Raw genomic sequence first — 18463 nt, forward strand, 5'->3', positions numbered from 1 at the left:
TGTCTACATAACTATATGTATAGGTAAGACACGTGTATATATAACTATATGTATAGGTAAGGCACATGTATATATAACTATATAGGTAAGACACATGTCTGGATAACTATATGTATAGGTAAGACACATGTCTGGATAACTATATGTATAGGTAAGACACATGTCTGGATAACTATATGTATAGGAAAGACACATGTCTAGATAACTACATGTATAGGAAAGACACATGTCTAGATAACTATATGTATAGGTAAGGCACATGTATATATAACTATATAGGTAAGACACATGTCTGGATAACTATATATATAGGTAAGACACATGTCTGGATAACTATATGTATAGGAAAGACACATGTCTAGATAACTACATGTATAGGTAAGACACATGTCTAGATAACTATATGTATAGGTAAGACACATGTCTAGATAACTATATGTATAGGAAAGACACACGTCTAGACATGTGTTATTATTTTTCAGGTCGGTCCAAATCCAAGATGGCCATCATGGCCAACAGCACCACTATACTTGCTAATAAGTATATAAAAACAATACTCATAAACTTAAAACTGTGTCTTGTTTTCCTGGAGGTCTATCCAATCTCAGTGGAGTCATACAATTACAATACCATCTAGAGCAACATTGTGCCAAGCTACGCCACCCTGATAAATTTTGTGAGAGTTCCTGCCCTTGACTTAAATTTTCCTTTCGGCTTCTTGCTTTTCAATTCTAAATTTCAAAATGATAGGTATAATAGCCAAATTTACATGGAAGCCATATATTAATAATACCTGGATTAATACGAAAACAAAAGCTCTCCCTCTAATTTTGTGGGGACATTGCCCTTGACTTAGTATTTAGGTTAACTGTTACTTCTTGGATACTACATGATCATGTGACTCATCATGTCTCTGTCTTACCTGAAATTGGCCATTGAATTGTACGTATAACTACTTATATAAATAGGATGTTTCATTCTATAGGTAGCCATTATATTGTATGGATTCTATGAAACAATACAGTTTTATGTATTAGTATTCATACATGTGAGATCAAAATATATTTTCTGTATTTAATAGCATAGTACAGTTAGTATAGACTATATGTAACACATAAGGAACATCTTGATATAATTTTCCTGCTACCTGAGCTTTAACTGTTATTGATGAGGTCATTTTATTGTGTACTATGCATTACGTCATTCATAATAACTTGTTGTTATTGTCACTAGGCAAGGCACCACATTTTATACTTTATACCTGAATGTTTGTATTTTAGATTTGTTCTGATGATGACACGCCTAAGTGTGGAGACTAGTCAACTACTTGATTAAAGTTGGTCCACCCAGCATGATTTGTCATGGCCATCTTTTACCCTTTGCTAATCATGCTTTATGTTAATTTTGTTTTCAGAAACATGTCCTCGAGGTTTTATATCAGATGATGGCTTTCTTCCTTGTCGTCCCTGCGATAAAGATTATTATTGGGGTAATTCAACACATTGTGTGCCATGTGATCCAAACACCAGCACTGTAGAACGAAATGGCAATGGATACGACACAGATTGTAAAGGTATATCAATGGTTTAAATGTATGCTAATGTACCAAATTATACAGCTGAGTACTGTACACTGTTTAATTTTTCATACAGTCATTACATGCACTAGAGCTGAAGCAATATTTAGCTTGCCTGGTCCGAAGGACCAAAGTGAGTTTATGCCATACCGTGGTGTCCGTTGTCTGGCATCCGACTGGAACAATTGACTTCTTCTGAACCACTGATCAGAATTCAATCACATTTCATAGGAAGTATCCCTATGTTGCTGGGATTCAAATTTATTTATACAAATGAAGGGGCTTACCTCCCTTACCTGAAGGGGGGGGGGGGCAAAAGGTATTGATATAATGATATAACGACTTCTTCTCTGGAAGTAAGCAATGAGTGATATTGATATTTCAGTGGTAACATGTCTAGGTGACTGGGATTCCAATTTTATACAAATGATTGGGCTGCATAATTAAAACACCCACTTTGAAACCGTTGAGGTCCCTACTCCATAACCATGTATAGCATTGCTGGGCATCAAGAGATAAACAAAATGATGATGGAAACATAGGCCCTGGGGTCTTCCCCCACCCTTAAAGACTTAGTTCCTTTGTTTTATCTTTTCAACCATTGAGGTCCCCACCCAATAACTGTATATAGCATTGTTGGGCATCAGGAGATAAACACAATCATGTTCTAGAAAATAGGCCCTGGGGTTTCTGCCCACCCCTACAGACTTACTGCTGGTTTCTTGGTTATATATTTGAAATTGTTGAGATCCCCACCCAATTTCCATATATAGAACTGTTGTGCATCAAGAGATAAACAATACTACATTGTAAAAAATGGGCCCTGGGGTCGTTCCTCATTCCTTGGGACTTCATTTCTTTTCATGTTGAGCCTTGACTTTGTTTCTGGGTTTTATTGTTGAAGCAGTTGAGATCCCCCACTCCATAACCATATATATAGCATTTATACACAACACAGTATGAAAGTTCAAAAATTTATTGAATGGAATCAATAACTTGTTCAGGCTCATATTAATCACTTCATTTTTTTGGCATTCTTAGGGGCTGCACATTCTTATAACTAAATAACATCAACACAACTTACAATATTACATAATAAAATTTAACTCACTACTAAAAAAGATACAACTAAACAATTAAAATACTAATGATACTAGTGGGACATGCAACCCGCAAGCTTAGCTAGCTATGACTGAAAAAAGAAAGGAGAGATCTCTAGCTTAAGGCATCTCAAGCCACAGAGTTAGCAGCTGGTAGCTATAGCAGGCGGCTCTGTTAAGACTGTTTCAGATGGGGCGACCCCCGAGCTTGGGCGATCCCAAGCTTATCTACATAAGAAATAAATACACAAAACATAACATAATGAATTTGGGGGCAAGAAATTCCCTGAATTACAAGTCCAAATCGAAATAGGTTACATATGAAAAAAGGAACCAAATGAAAGCCCCCAAGAAAGAAAAGGATATGACAATGTGAAATTAAAAGACAGTGTACATAATAGTGAATCGATAACCGTAACGTGTACATAATAGTGAATCGATAACCGAAACTAGGTAGTCAGTTCAAACTAAGCACAAAAATAGAAAATAACGCACTACCTATTACATATAACTATGATATTATTTTGTGTTATAAAATAAGACGTTAAGAAGAGTAACAGGAGAGGAGAAAATGTAGCGGCCAGACAGGGGTTCGAACCCGGGACCTCCGAACACTAGCCGGATGCTCTACCAATTGAGCTACCTGGTCACCGATGATCGACCCAGTCCAGTCCCGCTACACACCTCCCTCCTTTTTTCCAAGTCTTGGCCCTCGAAGACACACGAGACCCTTATACCACCACCGTGGGTATTTTAGTTGGGCGCCAATTTTGTAACAGGAGAGGAGAAAATGTAGCGGCCAGACCGGGGTTCGAACCCGGGACCTCCGAACACTAGCCGGATGCTCTACCAATTGAGCTACCTGGTCACCGATGATCGACCCAGTCCAGTCCCGCTACAGAAGTTTAAACGTAGTCAGTGGCACAGTAACTAATATATAGCTTCTAATTAAATGAAGTAATGACAAGAGATTAACTGATTGAAGGTTATATCATGTATGGAATATTGACTGAAAAAGAGAAAGAGAAAACATACCTTATACTGAAAGATGAGATAGCAGTTGAAGATTTTGTGTCTGGATGAGACAGATGGAAGATAATTACCTTCTTGTAATGCAACTCTGAGGTCTAATTCAAAGAAACAGTGCCAATGAGAATGTACGTGTTAAGGATGATGATTTAGGTGGTGGGAGCCCACCCATGTAAGAGGATAACAAGTTCTGTATGTCGACTATATCTAATGATGGACATGGAAAAGGTTGAAAGTGCCACGAGAAAGTCTACAAATGGTTGGCATGAATAAGGATCTTACATACACTAAACAAGTAGTTAAAATGATCATGCCAACACTCACATATTGATTGTGATGCATAAGTATGAATACAATAAGGATACCAAAAGGTGTACAGGGGCTACTTACTCATAAGCACTTTAACAGTATAACACAAATACTAAGGTATATGCACTGCTGAGAAGACCCTTGACTCTGAGTCAAAGTGACTCATGAGAAGAAACTTGAGTCGCAGACACAGCTGAGAAGACCCTTTACTCTGAGTTGTGATTAATCATGAGAAAAGTTTTGACTCATGATTGGAGAAACCCTGATTACATAAGCTAAACAAATCAAACACATTGAAGAGATGGTGGCTAGTGGCAGGACAAACTTCACTCCTATACACTGCTGAGAAGACCCTTGACTCTGAGTCACAGTCACTCATGAAAAGACCCTTGACTTTGAGTCACAGTCACTCATGAGAAGACCCTTGACTCTGAGTCACAGTGACTCATGAGAAGAGACTTGACTCTGAGTCACAGTGACTCGTGAGAAGAGACTTAACTTGCATATACAGCTGAGAAGACTCTTGACCCCGAGTTGTGATATTACTCAAGAGAAAATTTGACTTGTGATTAAGAGAGGCTTGATTTGACTGATAGCTTAAAGCCTAGTACATAATAATAACAATCTAGTAATAGACTAAATAAGGGGATGGCAGGTGGGAACACACTAACACCTTCCATGGCAAAGAAACGTTTCATCTCTAATATATATCTATGACAAAGCTTTCCTTAAGACTGATTGAGGGACTAGTCTCACCACTGAAAAGTTCATACTAACATGAGTTGGAAACATAGTTAGCTGGCGCTACGGTAAAATAAAAAAGTGTCCACATTGTCTGCATGTTGCTATCATAGGGAGATGGAAATTTCGACTAATAATGTTGTTCGTTTAGTTTCCGAGTAGTCTGCATGTCATAAATGTCAGGAGATGAAAATTTCGACTAATAATGTTGTTCGTTGAGTTTCCGAGTAGTCTGCATGTCGTAAACGTCAGGAGATGAAAATTTCGACTATAGTAACGTTGTTGGTTGAATTTTCGAGTAATCTGCATGTCGTAATCAGGGGAGACAGATATTGCCATATTGTCCAGCATGGCATTGGCGCTGTCATCTTGTGAATCCTGCACAGAATCCTGGGATCGCTCACCTTGCTACTGGTAGTGACGCGTTCTTGAACTACTTAGTTGCGGCGAGACAGTTTACAAATGATGTCTTTCCGATTTCCACTTACACAAATAAGTCACACACAAAAGTTAGTTCACAGATGTAAAAGTTAATTCCCGATAGCAAAGGGGCCGCAGTGGCAGAGGGGTTAAGGTGTTCCGACACTTTAACATTAGCCCTCCACCTCTGGGTTGCGAGTTCGAAACCTACGTGGGGCAGTTGTCAGGTGCTGACCGTAGGCCGGTGGTTTTTCTCCGGGTACTCCGGCTTTCCTCCACCTACAAAACCTGGCACGTCCTTAAATGACCCTGGCTGTTAATAGGACGTTAAACAAAAACAAACCAAACAAACCAAAACCCGATAGCAAAAGAAAACATCGCAGTTGCATAAAAGATAATCGGTTAGGATCCATGTAGGAAGTTTCACAGTCCAATGACGAAAGTAAACAAAGGAAAATGTCCTTGACACACATCGATAAAATTTTTTATACAAAGACAACACATGTGTATGTACCAATGTAAGTGGGCATGGCACTGCTGTAGAAGATGACATTTCCAAGCAAAACACTCACAAGTTCAATTAGTCAATTGGAGTTAATATGCAGAATAATAAAACAATAGGAGAGAATAACGGAATTTCATTGGTCAACCACGTCCCGTGATCAATAGGCACAAGGTTAGAAATAGATGTTCATTTACATAAAGACTGCAGCAGGGTTTTTAATGTTGTGTATACACAAATATTTAGTAAACCAAATATACATTAATTTTATTGTACATCAGCAAGTAAGGCTATTAACAAATTGAATGTGAACATCATTTTGATGCTTGGTCAAATCAACCAGGTGTGCAATACAGGCCCTCTGGGTCTCTTTGTTTTTGTAAACAAAGCTTTGTAACAAAGGGATGTTGTTGTGTTGTCCCAGCTTTTTGGATATGATGCTTAATTATGTAGACTCGCTCATCATCGTACAATTTCATTACAATTGTGTAGTTTACATATCTGTATTCAATAATATGCATGTACAGTACTTGTTACATCATTGATTTTTTATATACACTGGGTACAATGTTTATTGTCTCTCATACAGCACGCATTCATTTCACTTTTAGCTGAATGTCAACCTGGCTGGTTTTCTGCCACGGGATATGAACCATGCATGCAATGCCCAAGCAACTTCTATCAGGCGGGCACAGCTCAAAAAGAATGCATGAAATGCGATACAAGTGCTACGACAGCCAGTCAAGGCAGCAACAGCTCCGCTCTGTGTGTTAACGCAGGTAAGCCATTGTTCATGAGATAGTTAATCATTTGCACTTGACAACCCTGTGTGTTAACACAGGTGAGCCATTGTTCATGAGATAGTTAATCATTTGCACTTGACAACCCTGTGTGTTAACACAGGTAAGCCATTGTTTGTGAGATAGCTAAGTACTCTGTGACAATTCTGTGTGTTAAAGCAGATAAGCCATTGTTCATGAGATAGTTAATCATTCACACTTAACAACCCTGTGTGTTAACACAGATAAGCCATTGTTTGTGAGATAGGTAAGGACTTGCAGTAACAACTGTGTTAACACATTGTTTGTGAACTTCTTCAGGTTTCAAGGTATACAGTAACAACAGTGAAACTTCCTGTTCTCATCTACTGGAATGGTAAAAAAATTCCTTTTTTTTCAATCTACATGTTTCTAACACTTATTTCTCCTTATTCTACAGTTGCTACCTTGTGTACAAATACAACGTGTGGTGGAAATGGTGTGTGTAGTGTGAAGAACCATAAAGCGTTTTGTACATGTAACCCAGGTAAGTAAAGCTAGTCTGCTGAAACATTAAATACACAATGTATTGTTTAACCCTTTAATAATGCTGGGATTGTTCAAGACAGTTTGCAATATGTATTTATATTGACTTTTTGTACAAATGGTTAACATATTCGTGAATTACAAACACAGAAACAATGATACGTTTGATTAATTGAATGAACCAATGGTGCATCACGTCAGCGGCGCAGCAGTGTCTGCCAACTCACTAGCTTTTATTATCAAATCTCCACCATCTATCAAAAACATGGTTCCAAAACTACTTGTGTGGTTTTATATGCATGTTTCATTGTATTTCTGTTGATACTTTATCGGAAAAACAAGGTAATAATTCAGATTTTTAACACATACAGACGACCGAGTATTCTAATTTTAGTAACCCAGATCATGATCACATGACCATATCTTATCCAAGATGACTCATAAACACACATGTGAGTAACGTCGATTGATACATATTTGCGATTTGGTTTAATTGCATGATTTTTAAAAATGATTTTGAACTTGTAATTTATATAATTTTTTACATTCTCGTTACATATCAAGTTATTGTATTAACCAAGAAAGTAGCGATCTTTGTTGTCATGTAGTTATTATGCGTGCTGTCAAAATCTGAAAATGTCTACGGCTTTGATTATTTTGAGAAAAGGCTACGACATATTTTTACATCAAGGGGAAACACAGGACCCACAAGGTCAATGACTCAAGATAAGGAGCCAGTGGATTCTCTGGCATTGTTATTAGATCCGTATTAATTGATCTACTTATAGAGGAGATCGGAATTATATGCTCAACACAGCAAATTTGAAATTTCCCTTTTAACAACTTCTCAATAACCGATAAGTCCAGAGACCTGATAATAAGACTGTAGTATGCTGGGGTGAATTTTAAGGCCAACCAAGTTTGTTCTAATGAATTACCTTAATGATAAGACGACACATCAATTTCTTTGGAATTCCAGTATAAGATATGAAACTTGTTTGCAAAAGGGTGCCATGTGACCGTGTTTTAGCCAACGAGAATTGAGGAAAGTTGGACCATATCTAATATAACAAGTGCATGGTATTGGATGGTCATGTGTTGTTCTGTCGACAGGAATATAATGCTCCGCCTCATGGAACTCTTGTTTGTGGTTCCTTCTCAACCAGCTAGGAGATCATGTTTGTATACAGTACAACAGGTGTATTTACTATAGTAAAGAAGAAAACAAATTTGAAGTTATGAGTAATTAAGATTTGTTTGTACAGTAAAACTTACTTGTATCAAACATGCTTGAATCAAATACAGTTGAATCTGTCCAAACAACCGTCTCTATTAAGCGACTCTTTGTACTAAGCGACAATTTCAACTCCCCAAGCGTTTTCGCTAAATATTTTAACTCTATTAAGCGACCCTCTGTTTACATGACCAGCATTCTTAATTTTTTATTCCCATGATAACAATAACTCTCTAATCAGCGACCTGAAGTCTCCAAAATGCCTTCCATTACCATTTTCGCCTTGATAACACCCAAGAAGAGGCAAAGAGGCTGTCTAGAATTCTGATGATTTTCAGACATTTTGACTCATGAAATCGAGGCTTTTTCTCAGTGGTTTGGGATTGGGCATTTTTGTCTAAATTTGGGAAGAAAATTGTTGAATTGGAAAAGATTTTTTCAGGAATAATTTGGGAAGTTTGGCTTAAATATGAAATTCCAATTGGGAATGGGCCCATTAACGGCCCCGTAAAGCCCTCAGAACAATCTCTGAAAATACATAATTTCCATGAGAAATATAACAATTAAGAAATACATAAACATTCAACTTACTGTTAAATCGTGATTTGTTATCCTTTAGAGAAATTAAAACAGATATTTGCCAGTGAAAAAGTCACTGTTTATAAAGTAGGAAATGGAGTAACGTAACTACAAATGTAATGATCGGGGCGGATGTCTGGAACAAGATTATAGGAATTAAAAACAGGCATTGGAAAGTAATCAAATTAACCAATAAGATATATTTCTAATATTAAATCGATGTGTTTTGCTATGCTAAAAGAATTACAAAAAATATATATAATGATAAAAAATTAGAATAATAATAAAAAATGAATACAAAAAATAACAAAAAACCTCTTTTTTTTTTCTTTTTTTTTCAAGTGGTTCTTTTATTTTTCATATATATTATTAATGATTATTGCCAATTTATAAAATGAAAGAAAATCTTATGAACATTTATTATATCTAAGATACCATCTCTATCAAGAAACCACTCCATTAAAAGACCGTTTTTCAACTTCCCTTGAGTGGTCGCTTAATACAGATTCGACTGTACATCAAATGAGTCAGAATTAAACACAGATGTTTTAAACAATTGAATACTGCAGTTGTGATGAATAAATTTTGTTGTCCGTCCCTTCTAGATTATACCATATAGAAAACTTTTAATCCTTGAGATATGACTGTGAGTAGAATGTCTGTATTATTTTTTCATCTCACAAAAACAGGATCTACATATTCATTATTTTATGTATAACTTTAAGTGTGTGTGTCTGATTGTTTACAGTATTCCTCTGTATCCTGTGCATGTAGATTTATAATTTTTATTTCATTAAAATTCATTGTTAATTAAGGTATAAAATATTAATGTTTGCATTCATTTATTGCATATTTATATAAATAAAAACCTGGTTAAGCCGAACTTCCAGGTAAGTCAAATATTTGACTTGGTCACATTGACTTATCCATGTCTTACTGTACCTTACTTTGTGGTGCTGTCTTTTCACAGGATATTATGGTGATAGCTGTGAGAATATGAACAATTACTGTTCAGCTATACCTTGTCTCCAAGGATCTTGTAACAATCTCCAGGGCATTACCTACAGTTGCACATGTAATTCAGGTAAATATTATCATTCACCTGTCAGAAATAAGATATACAGTATATGCTGGTGTAACTGTCCATCTATCTTGCTTCTCATGTAGTTCACACTAAAACACTTTAACCAAAACGTTATGATTGCAACAAATTATGAGCACACTCGCTCATTTTAACACATACTCGCTCATTGATATTCAAGGTCATGGGGTCATATTGATAAACAATGCAATTATATTTGACTAGTACATTATACGTTCCTTCGATGCTGTCCAAGAAGATTGTAAAAACATGATTATTGTTAGGTACATTCATGGTCATAGGAGATCTGGTTGCTTAAGTAGGTTACTGAGGTTGGTTACTGAGGTTGGTTACTGAAGTAGGTTACTGAAGTAGGTTACTGAGGTAGGTTACTGAAGTATGTTACTGAAGTAGGTTACTGAGGTAGGTTACTGAGGTAGGTTACTGAGGTAAGTTACTGAGGTAGGTTACTGAGGTAGGTTACTGAAGTAAGTTACTGAGGTAAGTTACTGAGGTAGGTTACTGAAGTAGGTTACTGAGGTAGGTTACTGAGGTTGGTTACTGAAGTATGTAACTGAAGTATGTTACTGAGGTAGGTTACTGAGGTAGGTTACTGAAGTAGGTTACTGAAGTAGGTTACTGAGGTAGGTTACTGAAGTAGGTTACTGAAGTAGGTTACTGAGGTAGGTTACTGAGGTAGGTTACTGAGGTAGGTTACTGAAGTAGGTTACTGAGGTAGGTTACTGAGGTAGGTTACTGAAAAGTTACTGATGTAGGTTACTGAAGTAGGTTACTGAGGTAGGTTACTGAAGTAGGTTACTGAAGTAGGTTACTGAGGTATGTTACTGAGGTAGGTTACTGAGGTAGGCTACTGAGGTAGGTTACTGAAGTAGGTTACTGAGGTAGGTTACTGAAGTATGTAACTGAGGTAGGTTACTGAGGTAGGTTACTGAGGTAGGTTACTGAAGTAGGTTACTGAGGTAGGTTACTGAAGTAGGTTACTGAAGTAGGTTACTGAGGTAGGTTACTGAAGTATGTTACTGAGGTAGGTTACTGAGGTAGGTTACTGAAGTATGTTACTGAAGTAGGTTACTGAGGTATGTTACTGAAGTATGTTACTGAAGTAGGTTACTGAGGTAGGTTACTGAGGTAGGTTACTGAAGTAGGTTACTGAGGTAGGTTACTGGGGTAGGTTACTGGGGTAGGTTACTGGGGTAGGTTATTGAAGTAGGTAACTGAGGTAGGTTACTGAAGTAGGTTACTGAAGTAGGTTACTGAGGTAGGTTACTGAGGTAGGTTACTGAAGTATGTAACTGAGGTAGGTTACTGAGGTAGGTTACTGAGGTAGGTTACTGAAGTATGTTACTGAAGTAGGTTACTGAGGTAGGTTACTGAGGTAGGTTACTGAGGTAGGTTACTGAGGTAAGTTACTGAGGTAGGTTACTGAGGTAGGTTACTGAAGTAGGTTACTGAGGTAAGTTACTGAGGTAGGTTACTGAAGTAGGTTACTGAGGTAGGTTACTGAGGTTGGTTACTGAAGTATGTAACTTAAGTATGTTACTGAGGTAGGTTACTGAGGTAGGTTACTGAAGTAGGTTACTGAAGTAGGTTACTGAGGTAGGTTACTGAAGTAGGTTACTGAAGTAGGTTACTGAGGTAGGTTACTGAGGTAGGTTACTGAGGTATGTTACTGAGGTAGGTTACTGAGGTAGGCTACTGAGGTATGTTACTGAGGTAGGTTACTGAAGTAGGTTACTGAGGTAGGTTACTGAGGTAGGTTACTGAAGTATGTAACTGAGGTAGGTTACTGAGGTAGGTTACTGAAGTAGGTTACTGAGGTAGGTTACTGAAGTAGGTTACTGAAGTAGGTTACTGAAGTATGTTACTGAGGTAGGTTACTGAGGTAGGTTACTGAAGTAGGTTACTGAAGTAGGTTACTGAGGTAGGTTACTGAGGTAGGTTACTGAAGTAGGTTACTGAGGTAGGTTACTGAGGTAGGTTACTGAAAAGTTACTGATGTAGGTTACTGAAGTAGGTTACTGAGGTAGGTTACTGAAGTAGGTTACTGAAGTAGGTTACTGAGGTAGGTTACTGAGGTAGGCTACTGAGGTAGGTTACTGAAGTAGGTTACTGAGGTAGGTTACTGAGGTAGGTTACTGAAGTATGTAACTGAGGTAGGTTACTGAGGTAGGTTACTGAGGTAGGTTACTGAAGTAGGTTACTGAGGTAGGTTACTGAGGTAGGTTACTGAAGTATGTTACTGAGGTAGGTTACTGAGGTAGGTTACTGAAGTAGGTTACTGAAGTAGGTTACTGAGGTAGGTTACTGAAGTATGTTACTGAAGTAGGTTACTGAGGTAGGTTACTGAGGTAGGTTACTGAGGTAAGTTACTGAGGTAGGTTACTGAGGTAGGTTACTGAAGTAGGTTACTGAGGTAAGTTACTGAGGTAGGTTACTGAAGTAGGTTACTGAGGTAGGTTACTGAGGTTGGTTACTGAAGTATGTAACTGAAGTATGTTACTGAAGTAGGTTACTGAGGTAGGTTACTGAAGTAGGTTACTGAAGTAGGTTACTGAGGTAGGTTACTGAAGTATGTTACTGAAGTAGGTTACTGAGGTAGGTTACTGAGGTAGGTTACTGAGGTAGGTTACTGAGGTAGGTTACTGAAAAGTTACTGATGTAGGTTACTGAAGTAGGTTACTGAGGTAGGTTACTGAAGTAGGTTACTGAAGTAGGTTACTGAGGTATGTTACTGAGGTAGGTTACTGAGGTAGGCTACTGAGGTAGGTTACTGAAGTAGGTTACTGAGGTAGGTTACTGAGGTAGGTTACTGAAGTATGTAACTGAGGTAGGTTACTGAGGTAGGTTACTGAGGTAGGTTACTGAAGTAGGTTACTGAGGTAGGTTACTGAGGTAGGTTACTGAAGTAGGTTACTGAAGTCGGTTACTGAGGTAGGTTACTGAAGTATGTTACTGAGGTAGGTTACTGAGGTAGGTTACTGAAGTATGTTACTGAAGTAGGTTACTGAGGTATGTTACTGAAGTATGTTACTGAAGTAGGTTACTGAGGTAGGTTACTGAAGTAGGTTACTGAGGTAGGTTACTGGGGTAGGTTATTGAAGTAGGTAACTGAGGTAGGTTACTGAAGTAGGTTACTGAAGTAGGTTACTGAGGTAGGTTACTGAGGTAGGTTACTGAAGTATGTAACTGAGGTAGGTTACTGAGGTAGGTTACTGAGGTAGGTTACTGAAGTATGTTACTGAAGTAGGTTACTGAGGTAGGTTACTGAGGTAGGTTACTGAGGTAGGTTACTGAGGTAGGTTACTGAGGTAAGTTACTGAGGTAGGTTACTGAAGTAGGTTACTGAGGTAGGTTACTGAGGTTGGTTACTGAAGTATGTAACTGAAGTATGTTACTGAGGTAGGTTACTGAGGTAGGTTACTGAAGTAGGTTACTGAGGTAAAGTAGGTTACTGAGGTAGGTTACTGAGGTAGGTTACTGAAGTATGTAACTGAGGTAGGTTACTGAGGTAGGTTACTGAGGTAGGTTACTGAAGTAGGTTACTGAGGTAGGTTACTGAGGTAGGTTACTGAAGTAGGTTACTGAAGTAGGTTACTGAAGTAGGTTACTGAGGTAGGTTACTGAAGTATGTTACTGAGGTAGGTTACTGAGGTAGGTTACTGAAGTAGGTTACTGAGGTAGGTTACTGAAGTATGTTACTGAAGTAGGTTACTGAGGTATGTTACTGAAGTATGTTACTGAAGTAGGTTACTGAGGTAGGTTACTGAGGTAGGTTACTGAAGTAGGTTACTGAAGTAGGTTACTGGGGTAGGTTATTGAAGTAGGTAACTGAGGTATGTTACTGAAGTAGGTTACTGAAGTAGGTTACTGAGGTAGGTTACTGAGGTAGGTTACTGAAGTATGTAACTGAGGTAGGTTACTGAGGTAGGTTACTGAGGTAGGTTACTGAAGTAGGTTACTGAAGTAGGTTACTGAGGTATGTTACTGAGGTAGGGTACTGAGGTAGGTTACTGAGGTAGGTTACTGAAGTAGGTTACTGAGGTAGGTTACTGAAGTAGGTTACTGAAGTAGGTTACTGAGGTAGGTTACTGAAGTAGGTTACTGAGGTAGGTTACTGAGGTAGGTTACTGAGGTAGGTTACTGAAGTAGGTTACTGAGGTAGGTTACTGAAGTAAGTTACTGAGGTAGGTTACTGAGGTAGGTTACTGAGGTAGGTTACTGAAGTATGTTACTGAGGTAGGTTACTGAAGTAGGTTACTGAGGTAGGTTACTGAGGTAGGTTACTGGGGTAGGTTATTGAAGTAGGTTACTGAAGTAGGTTACTGAAGTAGGTTACTGAGGTAGGTTACTGAAGTATGTAACAGGTAGGTTACTGAGGTAGGTTACTGAGGTAGGTTACTGAAGTAGGTTACTGAGGTAGGTTACTGAAGTAGGTTACTGAAGTAGGTTACTGAGGTAAGTAACCAAAGTAGGTTACCGAAGTAGGTTACTGAAGTAGGTTACTGAGGTAGGTTACTGAAGTAGGTTACTGAGGTAGGTTACTGAGGTAGGTTACTGAAGTAGGTTACTGAGGTAGGTTACTGAAGTAGGTTACTGAGGTAGGTTACTGAGGTAGGTTACTGAAGTATGTAACTGAGGTAGGTTACTGAAGTAGGTTACTGAGGTATGTTACTGAAGTATGTTACTGAAGTAGGTTACTGAAGTAGGTTACTGAGGTAAGTTACTGAGGTAGGTTACTGAAGTAGGTTACTGAAGTAAGTTACTGAGGTAGGTTACTGAAGTAGGTTACTGAGGTAGGTTACTGAGGTAGGTTACTGAAGTAGGTTACTGAAGTAGGTTACTGAAGTATGTAACTGAGGTAGGTTACTGAAGTAGGTTACTGAGGTAGGTTACTGAAGTAGGTTACTGAGGTATGTTAATTACGGTCAAATATTGTTCATGCTGTAGTTATCTTTTGTTATTTTTTGAAAATCAAAGGAAAGACGTTGTTTGTGCCTCATCTGTTGCTCTTCCTGTCACTGGAAATTGTTAGATGTATCTTACATGGGTTCCACTTTTAATGTCTGATATATTGCTTACTAAGACTAGATTTTGTTGTGAGATTGTACACTGAAATGTCTCGTTTATTTAGCAGCTATTTGTTGTTTTTGTCTTCCTATCTAAAGAACAATCCTTTGTGCAGGTATACTTTATGTATATCAATTTTCATTCTCATTTATCTTAAACCATATCAATTTGTACAGATTCTTTAGATGTTTTCTTTTGATTCATATTGAAAAGAAATTTTGTATTTTCTGTGGACAAAGTGAGTCACCATTTCTAACTTGTTATCCTTACAGGGTATGGGGGAGACAACTGTGACGAAGACTTAACAAATCGTTGTTCAGGACATGAATGTCAGGCTGGATCATGTAAAAACCTCAGAAATAGCTATGCATGTCTTTGTCCTGTCACTGGAGGGTACACACAACCTCGGTAATATAATTGGTCCTATTTCAATGCTTCACATTAGTAATATAATTGGTTCTATATCAATGCTTCACATTAGTAATATAATTGGTCCTATTTCAATGCTTCACATTAGTAATATAATTGGTCCTATTTCAATGCTTCACATTAGTAATATAATTGGTTCTATTTCAATGCTTCACATTAGTAATATAATTGGTCCTATTTCAATGCTTCACATTAGCTTCCTGTGAAGACATAGTTATTGCTATTAAGTAATCTGCTCCTGGTGGTTTATATTTATATATTAGATAACCTGGAAAGGGGATAGGAGTGTCCATCAGGAAAACATAAGCAATAATAATGATAAGGGAAAAAAAAATGTCCTTGACCCATATTTTAGAGGTCATACGACTTCAAAAATAAAACAAGTTTATGTGTACAATTTTTAGCCCTCCTCTCAAAGAAAGGGGAAGTTTATGTTGTCATGTCAGCGTCAACGTTGGTTTCCAAATGGTAAGTTTTGATGCAAGTGCTGAAAGGCATCGATAAACACCATTATGAATGTACTAGGGCTCTAGTATTTGGTTTCAGGGTTGCTATGGGGGTTAACTATTACATGTACTTTCCTGTTTACTGTTGGAATAATAATTTTTTCCAGCTGCCAACGTGTTGATGACTTGTGTGCAGGAACACCATGTCTTAATGGAGCAAGCTGTGTAGCCTTTGGGTCTGTTCGTAAACAATGCGTTTGTCTTCCTGGATACACAGGGGAGGACTGTGGAATCAATATAAGTAAGTCTGACACTATAACAGTATATAAACAGTGTATCTGTCATACCAGATACACAGGGGAGGACTGTGGAATTATCTATCATACCAGATACACAGGGGAGGACTGTGGAATCAATATAAGTAAGTCTGACACTAACAGTATATAAAAAGTGTATCTGTCATACCAGATACACAGGGGAGGACTGTGGAATTATCTGTCATACCGGATACACAGGGGAGGACTGTGGAGTCAATATAAGTAAGTCTGACACTAACAGTATATAAACAGTGTGTCTGTCATACCAGATACACAGGGGGAGGACTGTGGAATTATCTGTCATACCAGATACACAGGGGAGGACTGTGGAATTATCTGTCATACCAGATACACAGGGGAGGACTGTGGAATTATCTGTCATACCAGATACACAGGGGAGGACTGTGGAATTATCTGTCATACCAGATACACAGGGGGGGGGACTGTGGAATTATCTGTCATACCAGATACACAGGGGAGGACTGTGGAATTATCTGTCATACCAGATACACAGGGGAGGATTGTGGAATCAATATAAGTTAGTCTGACACTAACAGTATATAAACAGTGTGTTTAGTCTGACACTAACAGTATATAAAAAGTGTATCTGTCATACCGGATACACAGGGGATGAATGTGGAATTATCTGTCATACCAGATACACAGGGGAGGACTGTGGAATCAATATAAGTTAGTCTGACACTAACAGTATATAAACAGTGTATCTAGTCTGACACTAACAGTATATAAACAGTGTATCTAGTCTGACACTAACAGTATATAAACAGTGTATCTGTCATACCAGATACACAGGGGAGGGGGGGGACTGTGGAATTATCTGTCATACCAGATACACAGGGGGGGACTGTGGAATTATCTGTCATACCAGATACACAGGGGGGGACTGTGGAATTATCTGTCATACCAGATACACAGGGGGGGACTGTGGAATTATCTGTCATACCAGATACACAGGGGGGGGACTGTGGAATTATCTGTCATACCAGATATACAGGGGGGGACTGTGGAATTATCTGTCATACCAGATACACAGGGGGGGACTGTGGAATTATCTGTCATACCAGATACACAGGGGAGGACTGTGGAATCAATATAAGTAAGTCTGACACTAACAGTATATAAACAGTGTATCTAGTCTGACACTAACAGTATATAAACAGTGTGTCTAGTCTGACACTAACAGTATATAAACAGTGTATCTGTCATACCAGATACACAGGGGAGGACTGTGGAATTATCTGTCATACCGGATACACAGGGGAGGACTGTGGAATCAATATAAACAGTGTATCTAGTCTGACACTAACAGTATATAAACAGTGTGTCTAGTCTGCAACTAACAGTATATAAACAGTGTGTCTAGTCTGACACTAACAGTATATAAACAGTGTATCTGTCATACCAGATACACAGGGGAGGATTGTGGAATCAATATAAGTAAAGTCTGGCACTAACAGTATATACACAGAGGGGACTTAGGAACTGATAGAAGTAAGTGGATCTGGCACTATGGGTCTATAAATAGTACATTTCCTTAAGGAAATATCATACCAGCTCTCCCACTACATAAAATTGTTTTGATACTGTTAATCAGTTTTGGCACATAAAGTTTATCTGTACTTATTAGCTTCCCTGTAGGAAAGGAAAGTGAGCTAATGTCATGATGCAATGTCTTAATTATCCTTCTGGCAAGGGGCAATGAAGGTTTTTTTCCAGATGAATGACCTTGACCTTCTTTCTAGGGCAAAGGGGTCTTGAACTCAACATATATATTATCTCATTGAGATTTATGAAGATATATAGAGTGAAAGATGTGAAAAGATGTATGCAATAATGAATTTGATAGGAAGATTTTAGCAAAATTTGCAAGGATTGTTTAATAAATAATGTCCCTGATATGGTGTCTTCTAAAGTGTTTATGAAATGTAGTGATCTTTATCTAATGACCTTCTCTTTTTCTATACAGATGAGTGTACTGAGAACCCTATGGGCTGTATGTACAATGGTACATGTGTGGACGAGGTCAATGGTTACAGATGTCAATGTAGAGCTGGTTTTAGTAATAGCAACGATAACTGTCATAATCTCAACAACTTCTGCGACACTGACCCATGCTCCAATGCAGAATGCTACAATGACTATGACAACTATAGATCAGTTTGCATGTGTCATGACGGATACCATTTAGGAGGTATATTTTACCTCCATATTTATTTTTTGATATCTAGATATGGAAAAAGAAATTTCAGACCACAGAGTTTATTATTGTGATGCCTTTTCATCACTT

At 38.0% G+C, this 18463-nt stretch overlaps 1 protein-coding gene across 1 annotated transcript in view; it reads left to right on the forward strand.

Moving 5' to 3' along the window:
* The window catches only part of LOC117327642, a 136652-nt gene that overhangs the window by 31417 nt on the left and 86772 nt on the right, over positions 1-18463 (forward strand). The window contains exons 11-17 of the mRNA XM_033884710.1: positions 1415-1573; positions 6289-6456; positions 6896-6982; positions 9765-9878; positions 15236-15371; positions 16006-16139; positions 18143-18367. Coding sequence (XP_033740601.1) covers positions 1415-1573; positions 6289-6456; positions 6896-6982; positions 9765-9878; positions 15236-15371; positions 16006-16139; positions 18143-18367 — 1023 coding nt within the window. The remainder of the gene's footprint in view (positions 1-1414; positions 1574-6288; positions 6457-6895; positions 6983-9764; positions 9879-15235; positions 15372-16005; positions 16140-18142; positions 18368-18463) is intronic.

This window comes from Pecten maximus, chromosome 1 (assembly GCF_902652985.1).
Source record: "Pecten maximus chromosome 1, xPecMax1.1, whole genome shotgun sequence".
Lineage (NCBI taxonomy): Eukaryota > Metazoa > Mollusca > Bivalvia > Pectinida > Pectinidae > Pecten > Pecten maximus.